Raw genomic sequence first — 16,814 nt, forward strand, 5'->3', positions numbered from 1 at the left:
GATTTTTCTGCAAAAATGGGAATAAAATGCTGGTGGGGGGAAAACAGAAGAGAAACAACAGCAAAGCAGCAGAGAAACAGAAACATCTTCCTCCAGGAAGGCAGAGCATATATGAGTTCCAATATTTAACTAAATAATTGGAATGTCATTGTGTGACTCTGTTAAACACAGAGATGCTCTGAGCCAATTTTGTGAAGCCTGAAACTACTATCTCCTTTATAAACTAAAGATTAGGTGCTTAATTGGCCCTGGAGTGTTTCTTCTCTGGGAAAAAAAATACTGACTAGAAGCCAAAGAACGACGGTTTAAGAAAGGTGATGAATGATGAATTCAGTTTATGGGGGTGTGACAGGTAACATTACATGGCTGGGTAGCAATTTCAGTGGGTTTGTTCTTTATAATGTCTGAAAGGCCTAACTGGATCTGCTAAGAGGCATGTGGGATGAAGCTGAAGAGATGGTAAACTGAAATTACCTTGTGCAAACTCAGTTCCTGAATGCTACTTACATTATTGCCATTGAGTGCACTTCTGATTTCAGAGTTGAGTTCTTTGTGGAAGATCTGAAGCTCACCCTTTATGTTATGAAATAGTGTGTCTTTCTGATGCAGTATTAGCTGTCCTAAGAGGATAGATTTTTGGCACTGTTTCCTTAGGGTGAGCACCTATTCTCTCAATATGGAGGAACTGCCTGCTGGGCTGAAAGGAGCAGTTTGTGCCGCAAACCGAAGCAATTCTTCTACTCCAGTCCATCCAAGGTCACCAGCACTGAGCACACGCAGCATGACTGTAGATTATGGCAGAGTAAGTTGACTAATTCCCAAATTGTTCTCTTTAGACTTTACTGCCTCCAAAGAGGTTTAAAATAGAGACAGTTGAAACATGAATCACGTTTTCATTCAGGCAAAACTCAAATCTATGCTCCTTCTAAATGTTTTCTGGTCAGGGCTCTTTTTGTATACAGAAATTCCCTGCCCATAGAAAACCAGGTATTTGGGAGAAGGAATCTAAACTAGCTTTCTCCCTGACATGCTAAGTTTCTGTGTGCTGGTGTCTTATAAACGGAGGAGCATTCAAGCATGTGACCTCTCCATCGTAGTCAGAACTGATGAGAACAAGTCTCTAATCTTAATAAGGAGTGAACATGGAGTTATCCCGTGTTGTTTTCACAACCCCTTGCTTGATTGTTGAGAGACTTGTGACCTGCCTAAGGCTACCCAGTAAGTTGTATGGATGAGCAAGGATTTGAACTTGGGTCTCCCTGGTTAAAATTTAACCACCTGCCTCCTACACTTCGTTGATTTAACCATTATGTTGGCTTCTATCAAACTCAGTGGCAAAACCCACATTGACTTTAATAGGACAGGATAATAACCCAAATCTCTTAAATTTTACATTAGACTTGTGGATCAGACTACTACGGACTTCATTTGGGCAGCAGGTATTCATTCATTCACCTTTGCTGGCTGGAGTCCCCTGGGAGGATGATGTGCCAATTTAAGTTCAGGCAATACAGAAAAACACATTGAAAATAATGCAAGCAATTGGCACTTTCTGCCATGCCCCCGCTTTAGTAATGTCTGAAGCCTCTCTTTTCTTAGTTGTTTTTTAAGACCAGTGTGAATTAGGACACTAGTCCATTCACAGCGAAAGAAAACAAAGGTGAGAAAAGGTGTCCTGCCTAAGGCTATCCAGAACCAAATGCAGTACAATGAGGATAGTTCAGTGACTTTTGAAACAGAAACGAAACAAAAATGTTTGTTCTGCTTTACGCCCATCATAAAGCACAACACAACACAACAAATCAAATAAAACAGTGGACTCGTACAAGCCACCAGTAATATAACACAATTCACAGAGTACTGATCCAATAATGCAGGGTTTGCAAGGTAGCATTCAGATGTCCTGTCCCCCCCTTAAATACATAAATCAGGGAGAGACTTGGTGGCTTTTGTCCCATGGCTTACCTCCCTGCAGACCCTCTTCCCCAATTTTCTCTCAGCCAGGTCACTTATCTTAATTCAAATTCTAGTGGGAAGAAAATTGCCTGTTGTGAGGGTTCAGATCCTTTTACTCACACATTCCTGCCTTGAAAATTGGATCCTGTGTCCCCCATTTCAATGTGACTGGGCAGTGCTATGACGCGTTTGACCCACTGGAATTTTTTTGGAAAATCACTTGAGTTCACTGAATGAATCTGTATTTGTGGGGAGGTTTTGACAACAACCGACACTAAATCTAAAGATTAAACTTTTGGTCATTTACTAACCATGAATGGTCAAAACTAATTTGGTTCAGCTTTTCAGGATGGGAACACTGGCTGTTGTGAAGACATCAGTTTGCATAAACATTATATTTGTAGCAGACATAATAAAAGCTTAGGAGAAACTGGGAACATTTGGAAAAAATATTTTGCAGATGGCATTTTTTCTCTTGGCTGCTCAAATCCTGCAGACTCTCCATAGAGGCTGATATTTAACTCTGCTTACATTACATATAGCAAAATGGTAAATATGGCAGTTGCTAACAGAATGTCTTGTTTTTGCTTTAATGTGTTCACTTTTATATTTAATATATTTTGCCACTTTTATAGTTTGCAATATGTTCTGTTTCTGGGGCACATAGATTTATTTGTATTTATTAGCTCACTCAGATAAATCAGATTATTTCATCAGGATTCTTAGTATGGTTAGGCAGTGTCATGCCTAACTGTACTTCACAGATACAGAGCAAACAAACAGATGGAAAGTAGGAGAAGTTTGCATTTTTAGCATATAGTTTAGCATAAAGTTTTTGGCACTGCCAACAAATAGAACTGTTGTAGTGGGTTAAAGAACTTGCCTTTTTCATAAAGAGGTTTGTTTGTTTTGTTTTTTGTTTTTAAATAGCATTGTATATGGAATATCTCTGTTTCTTCTCTTTGGGAAGGATCCTGGATTAGAAAAAGGCACTGCTATGCCTGCAAGTGAAAGTATACCAGCAGATCTAGCAAAAAAGCATCGCAGGAAAGCATCTGAAACACCCTCTATAGCTGTTTCTAGGACATCTTTGTCATCTGGTAAGCTTTTTCTTTTTTTTAATGCATTCTTCATTGCTACCGTTTTCTCCTTCCTGTTTTTCCTTCCATTTATTCTCATTTGGAATAAGCCCCACCCACCCCTACACACTTTTGCTTAAAACCTAAGAGGCAACCATTTCCAGGTTAGACTATTTTATCCATCTAGCCCACTATTGTCTCTTCTGACTGGCAGAGGCACTTCAGGCAGAGGTCACCTGCTGCCTGTTCCTTTTAACTGGAGATCCCAAGGACTGAATCTGCAGGCAAAAGATGTACAATGGTACTTCCATTGTTTTATTTCTCATTAGCACCTGCAAATTGTAATCCTTGCCAGGATTCCACTGCTTCCATTTGGAGAATGATCGATCCATCTGCCTCTGCATTTTACTTTATACTTTTATTTATGCCTCTTATAGTTCACCATATTTCTTCTTTGGTTTATGGCCGTTTTTAAATATATATTTTTTAAAAATGGCTAAATTGCCAGAATTCTGGGTATTCAGTTGTGTGCAGCTTGATTTTTCTCTCTCCTTTGCTTGGCTTCTGCAGAAGACAGGAGAAATGAAGCTTCTGTAATGTACCAGAGGGATTATTGTCCTAGCCCACTGCTCTGGTTCTTACCTTTTACTCTCTCTCTTTTGCTTTGGAATAGAGTGAGGAGAGGAAATTGACATTTGTGGGGAGCTGCAGAGAAGTTTGTATACCATGAACGGGGGGGGGGGGGATCAAGGGTGGTATTGAAATAGAATTTGCTGTATAATTTTCAAAGAATCTGCTTTTTCCTTCCCCTTCTGTGTTTCAGATCGCAGCAGATCAGAGAGAGATCTCAGTGTATCCTTCTCAGAAGGCAATGAGGATACTTTAAGCTTAAGAAGTAAATCTGTACCTGAAGCGTTGGACCAGGAGCTGGTGAGTTAAAATTATGCCACAGTTTAGAACTATGTCATTTTATGTTTTGTTGTTTAGTCGTTTAGTCGTGTCCGACTCTTCGTGACCCCATGGACCTGAGCACGCCAGGCATTTTATGTTACAAGGGCTTAAAAAAAAGGTTTCAACTGAATCCGATGGTTCACTTGTATCACACTCCATGCTGTGACTAAATGTATAGCAGCAGAAATAAGAATATAAGAGCTCTGCTAGATCAGGCCAAAGCCTACCTAATGTAGCCCCCTGTTCTCACAGTGGCCATCCCAGGTGCTCATGGGAAGCCCATAAGCAGGTCATGAGCACAACAGCACTTTTGTGTTCATGATCCTCAACAACTGGTATTCAGAGGCATAGGTAATACTCTGGTGTAAGCAGCCTTGGAAAGGTAGGATTGAAGTTGGGGGTGTGCACTAACCACAAGATTCAGTTTGGACCCCAATTCAGCATTTTGGATAACAGCTGCATACCTGAAGTGTGGTTATAGTAGTCATTAGAAGTAATAAACTTGTTGAACAGGAAAGCCTAAGTTACAGGAAGGGCAGGAATATTAATTGAAGGTAGATTGACATGATATATAGAGAATTTGGACTGATATGGCATCCAGAATCAGGAAGTGTGAAGCTAATGAGAGCAGTAATTGCCTAATGGCATTCTGTGACATGTAATTACCCAAAATTAATGCATGCTAGTGGAACTTTTTAAACAATTTGCAAAACATAGTTTAAATCTGCCACCCACTACAGGAATCTTACCTCAAATAGGCTAGAAATTCTGTAACTTTCTCATGAACAAGTTTCAGCTGTCTCTGTGGCTCAACTGTTCTCTGGAAGGGACAGGGTGATAGGGATAAGAGAGAAGACAAATGCTACTCTTGCAGTGATATCCATTCGATTGAGAATCAGCAAGAGATGAGTTCTAGAGACATTGTATGTGATGAACAGCACATTTCAGAGCCAGGTGGACATGCTTATACTTTTTTCTTTGTCCATTAGAGTTACCTGGATGAGACAGAGGAAGATATTGATGACATTGTGGCCTCTGGCTACTCAAAGAGACATACCAATATGATCAGTGGATTATCAACAGTAAGTTCTCCATTACTATTTATATGTATTTTCCTTGTACAATTTCTTCCTGCAGTGTAGTGTTGATGGCCTAGTTCATGTGTCACTTTAAACCATAGCTTAAAACCAACTATGGTTTAATATGAACAAATAGAATGCGAGTGCATGCTGCTCAAAAGTTTCCACAGTGCTCTTCCTCTGTTCCTGCACCACGGCCAAAACTAACCAGAATCTGGCTTGTTGTGTTGTCTGAACCTAGTCTCCATCAAACAAACTATGAGCAAGAACAAACTTGGGTTTGTGTGGCAGAAAACAAACCATGAGCCCAGCTTTGGATAACCCAACAAGCCAGATTTTTTACTTGTTTGATCTGCAGCACAGAAGGAGCAGAGGAAGAGCTGTAGGAACTTTAGAGCAGCACATACCACCGTGTTTACTCATTCACATTAAATCATGGTTTGTTTAAAACTATGGTTTACTGTGACATATATACTTGGTTGATATATGTTATATACTATTCATTCTTCTCTATTCAGTACATTCGTTTTACTCTCCTTTCCTTTATTCCTCTGCTGACCATTCTTTGGAGTGTGTGTGGGAACCACAACTCAACACTATGTCCGAATCAATAATGATTTGTGGCCTAAATCCAAAATCTGCTCAGCTTTCTCTGTTGTGTCAAATCCAAATGTCCCTGAATGGTGATTGGACTAGAATTTGAGGGGAAAGCAGCTCACTGGAGAGGCGTTTAAACTGTTGTTTAGATTGTGCATCGAAAGCATGGATGATTTAAGGCTCCAACATGTAAAATGAATCTTGGAATTCTATCAATGGACAGAACCAGGGCAGCTAGCCCAGCTGGAGAGAGAAGAATGCAGTTATTTAAAGATGACTTATTATATCTCTGTTGATGTATGCAGGGATGTAGCCAGTAGCTGTTGCCAGGGAAGCCAATTACAAAGATAAATGTGTTTTAGATAATAGATATATACTTGTTGAATTACTATAGTTTCACATATATTTTTGTAGAAAGAGATTCAGTTCTGTATATAATATATTCGTCCTGAAGAAGAAAAAGCCACTATTGCAAAAAGTGGTGATGTTTATTTCTGCAACCCTTATGACAATATATAATCAAGATAAAACAAAAGTGGGTTTCTAGATTGATTTGCATAATAAGGCCAAGGGTGTGTGTGTATCACAATTCCATGGAAGAACAGAATTTGGTGGTGAATTCAGCTTCCTTAGAATTTCTGCTATTGTGTTATTGTTTTGAAAACAACATGGATAAGTTTAAAAATTTGTGGGCGTTCTTTGATGAAGATCAGAAGCCAGGCAGGTGACTGAATATTATTTCTTGCAGGAGGGAGGACACTTCGATATCTTTGCCCATCCTGATTAACAAAATTGGAATATGCTATGTATAAGCAAAATTACGAAAATCTATATAATTTCCATAATTTATAAGTGTTGCAGAGTTCTTTTGTTTTTCTTTGCACATAATTTAATTTCCTGAGCTCAGATTGCTAATACATTTTAATACAAAGTGTAACATGTTTGGCACACCTTTCAACAAAAAATGGAAAACAATACAATTCCAAAATAAAAAAATTCCTTCCAGTAGCACCTTAAAGACCAACTAAGTTAGTTCTTGGTTTGAGCTTTCATGTGCATGCACACTTCTTCAGATACACTCCATGCACACGAAAGCTCATACCAAGAACTAACTTAGTTGGTCTTTAAGGTGCTACTGGAAGGAATTTTTTTATTTTGACTATGGCAGACCAACACAGCTACCTATCTGTAACTGAATACAATTCCAGTGATGTAAATGGCCTGGGAGACATCCAGAATATCTGGAAAAATAAAACTGCTGAATAAACTGTTTATATTGACATAGCAGGTATAAGACAAATTGGGGTAATTGGAGATGTGGATTACGGGGAAGAGAGTTCTTATTGCATCCAGTCACAGTTCTATGTCATGTGGGGCCTGCATATCAACTGCGGATGAGGGTCACAGAAGGTAGACAGACCTCAGTGGAAACCTATTGGCAGAAGGTGTGGAATGGCATTCCTGATGAGGGTATCAAGTTTTTCTATATCCACAGAGGTCGAGAGTGCGCTAGAGCTTTATTGCCTGTAAATATATGGCATTCTTAGTGCATTTGGTTTTATTTCCACAGTGTTATGCTCCACTAATTTTTCTGGTTATTAAATGCCTCTGCTAATGACTTTGTACAATTTGGTATGCCGTGGCACAGAAAGACAAGACAGACACAGTAGGAGTTCTTGAGTAATGGGGCTATACACACACGGCAGAGGGAGTTGGGGAAAGCATCAACACCCCACTGTCTCACTTTGAGTTAAAGAATAGAGAAGTGCAAGAACTAAGGGTGCCTACTGAAAGCAACATTTTAAAAAGGGAGTTTTTAGTCAACATTACAGTAGGATGGGTACTGTTTATTCAAAGCTGGGGTGTGCTGATGCTGTATGCTGCTCAGTGTGTTGTTGTTGTTATACATTTTATGTTATTATTAGTTGTAAAAATATTGACAACTGTATCATTCTGGTATATTTGGAGAGAGAAAGATTCCCATAATTTATTGAGATTTAGCCTGTGTTCCTCAGTGCTTTAGGCTACTTTTGGATTTTTAGCTGCACCTGGTACTCCAGGTTGTGGCAGTGACAAAGAACACTTTTCAGCAACTTTCATTGAGTGAGGAGGTTTGAAAACCGTGTGCACGTCAGATGAGATCACTTCATATGTCTAACCTCAAGGCTGGGCAATGGTATCATACACGGGCCCATTTTGACATTTTTTCTTCATCTGGCTCACAGTAAAGGCCAAACAAAATGTGATGTAAGGGACCTATGATCAGGAGTTGCTTTTTTCTTTTTCTTTAGTAGTTTTTTTTGGGGGGGAGGGGTTGGATCTGATGAAGACCATGGTGCTCGGAGAGGGAGGTGTTAACCCTTTCCCCAGCACTGTTTTTCTGATTTAAAATCCCCTCCCACAAGCAGAAGCTTTTTACCCGGGCAAACGTACAGGCACTAGTATTTTCCCAATAGGAAAAATAACAGCAGTTGCCTGTGGTTAAGGGGAACAGTTATCAAAAATGTTGTGAAGGAAAATATTTTACCCCTTCCCCTGGTGCTGCAGGTAGGGCTCTATCCAGTTGCAGGGTGTGGCGGATAGTATTTTTCATTTCAATCATGGAAGATCCTGGTTAATTGACCTCCAGTACATCTCCAGTTTAGCGTATGCCACCCTTTAAGCCAGTGCTCCAGTTTCTGCCTGTTGTCTGAATGAAGCCCAGAAGATAAATAGTTTTGACATCCTGAGACATCCCTGAGCCCAATGTGGATTTCTCTTAGTGTCGTAACGGATGACTGTTGCCAGTCATCTACAGCTGTAATATGACCAGCAATCTGCGGCTAGTTCTTTGCGATGGTGAAGCCAAGCCCCATGGGTATATTGCTAATCATGCCGCTCTTACAAGAAAAGATTATGGGTATCAGGCAAGCTGTATTTAGGATTAAAATGTCAAAAGTGTTGACTTAAATAGTAGGCTGACCATGCCACTTGATCCTTTATTTATTGTTTAAATCCAGCAAATAACATGGGTTTGATCTAGACTTGTCTTTTGCGTATGGTGGTGCTCAACTCATCTGGGGAATGCTTTTGACCTGGGCTGTGTACACGCACATTATTTTCCCCAAAGAATCCTGGGAATCGTATTCTATTAGGGGTGCTAAAAAATGTAGATCTGTCCACATGTCCCAGCATTCTTTGTAGGGAAATAATGTACACAGCCCCAGTGGAGGGAGATCCCATTGGCTGTGTTTGCTGATTCCCAACTCAGCCTCCATTCTCCAGCACCACCTCCCACACTGTTCTAGAAGATGTCCCCCACCTTTCCAATGGTGTGGGCTGTGACACTGGGGGAGGAAGGGGCCCTGCAGTGAGAGGAAAGAATAAGCAAAAGTTGCTTCCCACCCCTAGGTTTAACAGCAGCAATGTTAACTGCACTTAAGGTAACTTCTACCTTTTTAAGCAGCTTTAAAAAAAGACTAAAATATGTTGATTGCTGTTCATTTGTAAATAGGTTGCCATAGACATCTCCCGTATGATAAGTAAGCCCTTTTATCCAAGTGTTTGTCTTGTGCTGCAAGAGAGAAATAAAATTACATTTTCTGAACATAGTTTAAGAGTAGTTCCTATTAGCAGCTTGAAGCACAGAGAGGTCATCACCCCCTGCTGTGTTTCAAGCTGTTTTTGCACAGTGCTGTTCACATCAGAGAGAGAACAGGGATCTCTTCCTCTGACATGTGTGATGTTTTTGGTTTCTCCCCTCCTGCAGCTTTCCCCCTCACCCCAAACTCCTATTCCTGAGTCTGCTGTGCTCTTCTGTGTGACGGTTGTCAGGGTATGTTCTCATTACTGCTTACTTTGCACCCAGTTTTCTTGTAAGATGGAAGCTTTTTTTAAAAAAAGCTCCTTGAACAGCCAGTATTTGTCAAGGAACTACAGGATCAATATGTCATGTGAATGTGGCCTCAAAAACTGGTAGTGGGAGTGCACTGGATGCAGAGTAAGAGGTAATGAGAGTATACCCTAAGGTTTATTGTTACAGGAGAAAAATAACTTGCTCACTTAAGTACCAGCAGTTTTCTTTCTGTACATAGCGCTTCATTACATATTTGTGGTATATTGGAATAGGACTTCTCTGTCTTCATTTTCTAAAGCTGATCCCTGCATTTCTGAATTCTTCTGGCAGCTACTGAACACTTTGCTCTTCACCCTTTCTACATTTCCCTCTCTTTCTTCCTTCCTTTCTTTCTTTCCTCTCCCTTTCCCTGCCTCCTTTCCTCCTTTTTCTTTCTCTTAAAGAATTCTCCTTCAAGTTCTGACAGGAAATGGACCTATTTAAATGTTCCAGAAGCAGATGGTGACACTGTAAGTTCCCTCATTTTTCTGAGAAACTCAAAAGTCTCCTTTTTGTTTTGTGCTACTCTTTCCATTTTCATAGACAGTTAGCTTAAATAACTAAAAATATTTTTGATAATTGATACTAATTGCCTCATTAATTCAAAGAAACAAAGTCCCTTACCCTCACATATGATGTGCGTGGTTGCATAACATCATAACATTAAAAAGAAAATTGATATTTGTTTTCTATATTCAGTGGATTTAAAGACAGGGGCAGGGGGGCATACTGGGGGAGGGGGACGGAAATAATAATAGACTTTGGGGAAAAAACACCTTTAAAATGGGGAATCTTTCAATAGGTTTCAACTGCTGCTCATAACTAGAGTGAGCACTCAGTCTTTCATATTGCATTAATATAACTACCAACCTAGCAGTTCGAAAGCATACTGGTTCAAGTAGATAAATAGGTATCGCTGTGGCGGGAAGGTAAATGGTGTTTCCATGCGCTCTGGTTTCCGTCACGGTGTTCCGTTGTGCCAGAAGAGGTTTAGTCATGCTGGTCACATGACAAACGCCGGCTCCCTTGGCCTGAAAGCGAGTTGAGTGCGCAACCCCCGAGTCGCCTTTGACTGGACTTAACCGTCCAGGAGTACTTTACCTTTTACCTTTCATATTGCATTAATATATGAGTGGAAAGAAGTTGGCTGTTGTCTCCTGTTATGCTCAAATCACAAACATAAACTCAGATCTTGAAGACCTGGAACTGAGTACTCCATGAATGCCAATTCATATGCTTGCTGGTTTTTCCGTATTGAGTGGTCTTAAGACTTGCAGCAAAACAGGTGAGGTAACAGCTGAATCAGCACTTTTCAGTGAGCGCTGGCACTTTCAAGTAATTTGCATCAACACAGAAGGATCCCATGCACCAGGTCAGGTGTATTTGCATGGAATAAAAATCTGAACTGGCCCTGAGGCCACTGGTTTTATTCACTTTTGAACTTCTTGTGTAGTAAAGTGAGGACTAAGGAGCTGTCCACTCACCCATGAGCTCACAGGGTGACCTTGGGCCACAACCTCAGCCTAACCTACCTCACCTCATGGTTGTGAGGATAAAAGGGAGCAGTTATAAGAACTGTGTAAGCGACTTTGAGGTTCTTGAAGGAAAGACAGACTATATATGCATCAAATAACATTTCAGTAGCTGTTTCCCCAACAATCTCAGCTATATTGGAAAGAAAAAACATTTCCTATATTGAAATGCATTATGAACGTAGAGCACAATGCAGTTTATCATGTAAGTCACTCTGTAGTAAAATGCCAAATTTGATTATTCTAGTTCTTCTTAGTCAGATCTTCCATGAATATAGGAGAGAAGCAATTTTTGCAGAATGAGTACCGTTCAAGATACGGCTTTTAAAGATGTGACTCAGCCTGATGGACTATTTCTCTCTCACCTCTTTTTTCAGACCAGCATCAATAGTATGACAAGTGTGTATAGTGAAACAGGGGACTATGGCAACGTGAAGATCAGTGGTGAAATTTGTCTCCAAATTAACTACAGCTATAAAACAGGAGCCCTCAACATCTTGGTAAAAAAATGCAGGAACTTGGCCATAGCAGATGAGAAGAAGCAGAAAACAGATCCGTAAGCAAAGAAGAACCTTTTACATAGTCTTGTGATTCAGTCATATTTGCTTGTGAGACAGCATGTAAGAAAACATAATACCCAGTTGCTTAGGATGGCCACCTGGCAAGGAGGGCACCCAGTAGTCTTGCACAGGTTCTCAGTGTTTTGCAGAAGGTGAGAAAAGCAGAAGTCTCACTGTTATCTTATCCAAACAGTGCATCTGATATACTGATACTGGGAGACTAATGTAAGAGGTGGGGAGGTGAGCTGCAAACTGGAGAAGAGCAGTGGTCTTTCCTAGTCTAACATTCTCAAATCTGCAGTCAAAGTGAGACAAGGCTCCGTCTGAGTTCATATGAACTGGGAAGCCATAATTTCCCACTCCCTGAATGAACCGTGGTGAATGTTGTACATGCACTCCTGCCCTCCCTCACATCCATAAGGAGTTTAGAAACATGTGCTTCTGCTTTTCAGCTAGCAGTTGTCTACAATAATCAACTTTCGGGAGCTGTGATTCGTTTAAATTATGGTTAGCCAGGATATGAAGAAAGGATGAAGTTGTTTGCCATTTTCATGGCATTTAAGATCAGTTGGGAGTTTAGGGCATAGTACTAACCAGTGTTTTTTTCTGGGGGGGACACAGGGGTACGCATACCCCTAAACATTTTGTGAATCTGATGGTGGCTTCATTTCCTTTCCTGGTGATTTTCTTCAGTCAAAATGAGAGTACCCCTAAACATATTTTTTTTAAGAAAAAAAAGCACTGGTACTAACTGAGTGGGGTGGGATATAACTGTATCTGAGCTGTGTACTGTTCAGACCACAAGTGGGGACTCTTGAGGCTGCTTGTTATTCCACATATCCATCCGTATGTAAAATTGGCATGTCAGGGAGCAGAGTAGTCTAGAACACTTCTTGAGATGCTCATTTTATGCATGGAGGATTTATTTTGTTTTCAGTAGGGAGGAATATTCAGTCATGTGAGCCATCACTTTCAGTCAGAAGTACTGCTGCCTGAACACAGACTTACTATCTCAGTGAGAGCTAGGCCTAAATTGTTATGCATGACTGGGTGAATAAACATACAGACCTTTCTCATGCATCACAAGCAACTTGGCTTGTGGTTTGGAATTATAGTCATGCCATAAGAGTTTCTTGTCAGTGTGTGTAGCATTATAGCATTTACTGGATTCTGTTAATGATTTACTTCCCAATCTACAGCTATGTCAAAGCATACTTATTGCCGGACAAGTCTCGTCAAAGCAAACGGAAGACAAAAATTAAAAGCAATAGCACTAACCCTGAGTTCAATGAAACACTGAAGGTGAGAACTGAGAGCCACTGAAAATCTCCATGTTCCCTTTATGATCATGTGATGAATTGGATACTTTGAGTAGCAATGAAAATTGTTTTTGTTTTGAGTTAAAACAGTTCCCTTAGGGGTTTTGTGAGAAGAGTAGTGGAACTTTTAGAAAGTGAATTTCTCTTCTTATTTATGTATTTATTTATAAAATTATTTATATACCACCTTATAATAATAATATGATACTGTCATATTTTTACATATCTGACAGTGCACTGTCAAATATGGACAAGTTTCTCGATTCTTTCCCTGCAATATTTGCAATGGGTGTTTTGGATTAGTGCTAAGTCAAAAACCTAGCATGGAAGTTACCGTATTTTTCGCCCCATAAGACGCACCGGCCCATAAGACGCACCTAGATTTTAGGGGGGGAAATAAAGGGAAAAAATTTTATTTCCCCCCCAGGTGCGCTGCGCTACACCAGGAGCTTGGGGCGTGCTGAGCTCAGCGCGCCCCAAGCTTCTGCATGCCGGCAAGCAGTCCGCTGCCGCCCCAAGCCTTGCGCACCCGGTGGGACCTCCTGCCGGGCGCGCGAGGCTTGCAGGCATTCGCCCCATAAGACGCACCCCGATTTCCCCTTCATTTTTGGAGGGGAAAAAGTGCGTCTTATGGGGCGAAAAATACGGTAAGAGCAGAAGTTCAATTTCCTAGCATATTTCTTTGTGACACTTTCATGAATAAGTATATTTCTCTTCCTGGTTTATTATTTTTTTGCTAGATCATGCCTGCTCTTGGTTGCTTTCTAATCATATAACTCCCTAGAGTCTCCTGGTGTCCTCTGATATCTTCAGACTTTTGTTTAAAGGGGGCGGGGAATCTGGCTTCATGATCTGAAGAAACCATGAAAATGCGAAGCCAGTGCAGAAGTTAAAGTAACTAGATTTCTAGAGGGTTCAGTAGTATCTGTCAGTTCTCCTTCCTTTTTTAAATAGTGGACAAAGGGGAAAGGTTAATTGTTTCCAGCATCTACATTCATTGCTATATAGGGGGGGGGGAGTTGAAAGGGGTATTTTAAGAAGCTCCATCAGTGGTTGTTACTGTTTGATAATGAAATAATACGAGAAATAATACAAACTGGCAGCAGCAAGAAAGAAAAGGCTTGTAAGAGAACAATTGCATTTTATAGATCTCTTCCTATTAAGAACCTCCTCTGATTGATTTGGTCTGCCCTAGCAGAGGGGCTTTTTTCACTTCGCTGAAATAAACTGCTGGCACCTTCCTGAATTTAAAACTCCTAAGGCTTCTGTTACAGTCCTGTAATCTTCTTTTGGCCTCTTGTCCCTCTTTAGTATGTCATCAGCCATACACAGCTTGAGACTCGGACCTTGCAGCTTTCTGTCTGGCATTATGACAGATTTGGGCATAACAGCTTTCTAGGAGAAGTGGAGATACCCTTGGACTCCTGGAACTTTGAACATCAAGCTGATGAATGGTTCATGCTTCAGCCCAAGGTGAGGAATGCCAATTGGCTTAAACAGAAGATGGTTTCTAGGTTTCACGTAGGTGAGTTTGCAGCAACAAAAGGTGCTTTATGAATCACAGTTCAGGCTTACCTCCTCAGTGGAAACCAATTTTTTGCAAACAGCAGGCCATGGAAATGAAGGACCTGAAATATCTGCAATATAAGCTCATTCTCTTTATCTACTACTTTGTAAGAAGATAAGAATAGTATTGTTGGGTGAGATTAAAGGACCCTCTAGACCAGCACCTTGTTGCCTACAGTGGCCAACCAGATGTGCTCAAAAAGCCCACAAACAGGACATAAGTGCCATAACACTCTGACCCTAGAGGTGGAATCATAGGCGCCGACTCCATGGGGCCTGAGGGGGCCCGAGCCCCCTCAAAAATTCGTTTGGGGGGGCTCTGCCCCCCCAATAATCTCGGACGCCCCTCCAGCAGAGCGCCACCGCCGCCCCTCCCCCAGCCCAAAATGCACAGGGTCGGGCTGCATGCCTCCTGCCCTCCCTCCCGAGCAAAAGCGCCACCCAATTTCCTTCGGAGCTGATTAATAGGCGCAGCACGCTCTCCCCTATTCGCTCACGAGGAGGCAGCGCCACTTTATCTGCATATTCATGAGCTTATTTATTATTCATGAGCTTCCCCCCCCCCAATATTTTTTATAAGTCCGCGCCCCTGGGTGGAATGTAGCCTTCATGGCTAAGTGATTGATAGACATGGAAGATAAGGCTAACTCTTGAGATAGCTAAATTGGAGGCCACCATTGCACTCTGTACCAGTAGAGGGTATAGTTTAATTATGTGCTGTGTAAAGAAGTACTCCATTTTTGTCTGTCCTGAATCTTCAATCATTCAACTTCACTGAATGACCTCAGGCCCTGTTATTATGAAAGATTGTGGGGAAGTCTACCCCCTCCTCAACTTTCTTTGCAGCGTGCAGTTTTACACACTTTTCATGCATGGAACTAGCCATAATCAGAGACAACTTAGATGAACTTTAGGCCTATCTAGTAAGGTTTCAGTTGTTGCAAGGAGCTATGTGAACCATGCTATCACTGCAAGATTGAGCACAGAAGATTTCATGAGCTACCTTTTCTACAGCTCTTCCAGAACAATTTGTCCTTCTCTCAGCAGCTTAATGGGTCCCTGGTTATTTAGATCTGACCAGCTCTGTATTAGGTTCAGGAAGTATTACTTTCCTCCATTTGCATGTACTTTCTTCTGCTTACCACACGCATGTAACACAAACAGGGAAGGAAGATTCCAATTACTTCTGTTTTGCTTCACCTTTTCAGATGGAAGTTGTAGCTGATACAGGTCTTCAGTACAAAGGAGAGTTGATAGTTGTCTTACGGTACATCCCCCCTGAAAGGAATTTAACACTTCCCCTAGGAGAAATTCAAGGTAAATATAGATGGGAGCATCCAGCGTTCTCTGGATGATTTGAAATTTGTCATCTTGTGCAGACATAAAACTGCTAGGCTGTAGAATATGGAATTACCTACTGTTCAATTACTTACCAATCTCTGAAGGAATTTCTAGCTACACGTTTTTAATTTTCTGAAGTACTCAGCCCCAACAATAAACCTTTGGGAGCAAGTAGGATGTGTCAGCTTTCCTAAACGAGTGTAACTGATTGTTAGCTGTCAATTCCTCAGCCTTTTGTTACAATTTGATTTTTGGCTCTTCTTGGCTAAGGAGGCTTAGTATTTTCATTGTACAGTACACAGAATACTACAGACACATGCTAAACATATCTATAGGAGACAGGTATCACCTTCTCTATAAAGGGGCAAAATATGCATTTCTTCTTTTTTTTTACATGATCTGCTTCTATATTCATGCAGTCAAGAGGTGCAACCTACATTATTATATCCTGGTTTTGCTCCAGTTCACCACCACCCCATAAATGTTTGTGGCCTATTAATTGAAGAATAATCTGTCATGCAGTTTGGTCAGGGCAGAGATCTAGTGCTCTTGATTATCTTTGTCCATCCCTTTATTATCAATCCTTTAAATGTGAGATATCACACTTGTAGACACATTTACCTTGTCAATGACATCTGCTAATTTACTTTAATAGAAGCTAAATATGGCTACTTGGTTTATTTGATAAACTGCATCATATTTATCTAGGCATGTTTGGGTCCGTAGGTCTTTTTATTCAGATTTAAGACCTAATGCAGGAGATGGAAGGCTGAACAAAGATTTGTCTTGATGTATGTAATGCTGAGAGATGAGTTATTGAGTTAAGTAAGACTTTTAGATGAGAAATATGAATGCATGGTGTGCAAGTTATTTTCTGCTTAGGCAGGCTAATATGGTTGTTTGGGTGAGCCATAGGGATAAGTGTGAAGTTTCTAATCTGGGATGGCAGTGGGTTATCTA

At 40.8% G+C, this 16,814-nt stretch overlaps 1 protein-coding gene across 6 annotated transcripts in view; it reads left to right on the forward strand.

Annotated features, from left to right (window-relative positions):
* The window catches only part of SYTL5 (synaptotagmin like 5), a 68,268-nt gene that overhangs the window by 44,142 nt on the left and 7,312 nt on the right, over positions 1 to 16,814 (forward strand). For 4 of the 6 annotated variants that reach the window (XM_083498371.1, XM_083498373.1, XM_083498374.1 and 1 more), the window contains exons 7-15: positions 655 to 802; positions 2,927 to 3,056; positions 3,859 to 3,965; positions 4,976 to 5,068; positions 9,941 to 10,006; positions 11,446 to 11,624; positions 12,828 to 12,930; positions 14,259 to 14,420; positions 15,722 to 15,830. In XM_083498371.1, the coding sequence (XP_083354497.1) occupies positions 655 to 802; positions 2,927 to 3,056; positions 3,859 to 3,965; positions 4,976 to 5,068; positions 9,941 to 10,006; positions 11,446 to 11,624; positions 12,828 to 12,930; positions 14,259 to 14,420; positions 15,722 to 15,830 (1,097 nt within the window). The remainder of the gene's footprint in view (positions 1 to 654; positions 803 to 2,926; positions 3,057 to 3,858; positions 3,966 to 4,975; positions 5,069 to 9,940; positions 10,007 to 11,445; positions 11,625 to 12,827; positions 12,931 to 14,258; positions 14,421 to 15,721; positions 15,831 to 16,814) is intronic. The other 2 variants (XM_083498375.1, XM_083498376.1) reach the window with 1 other exon arrangement.

The sequence above is a fragment of the Podarcis liolepis genome (assembly GCF_965112155.1).
Source record: "Podarcis liolepis genome assembly, chromosome: 4".
In the NCBI taxonomy this organism is placed as follows: Eukaryota; Metazoa; Chordata; class Lepidosauria; order Squamata; family Lacertidae; genus Podarcis; species Podarcis liolepis.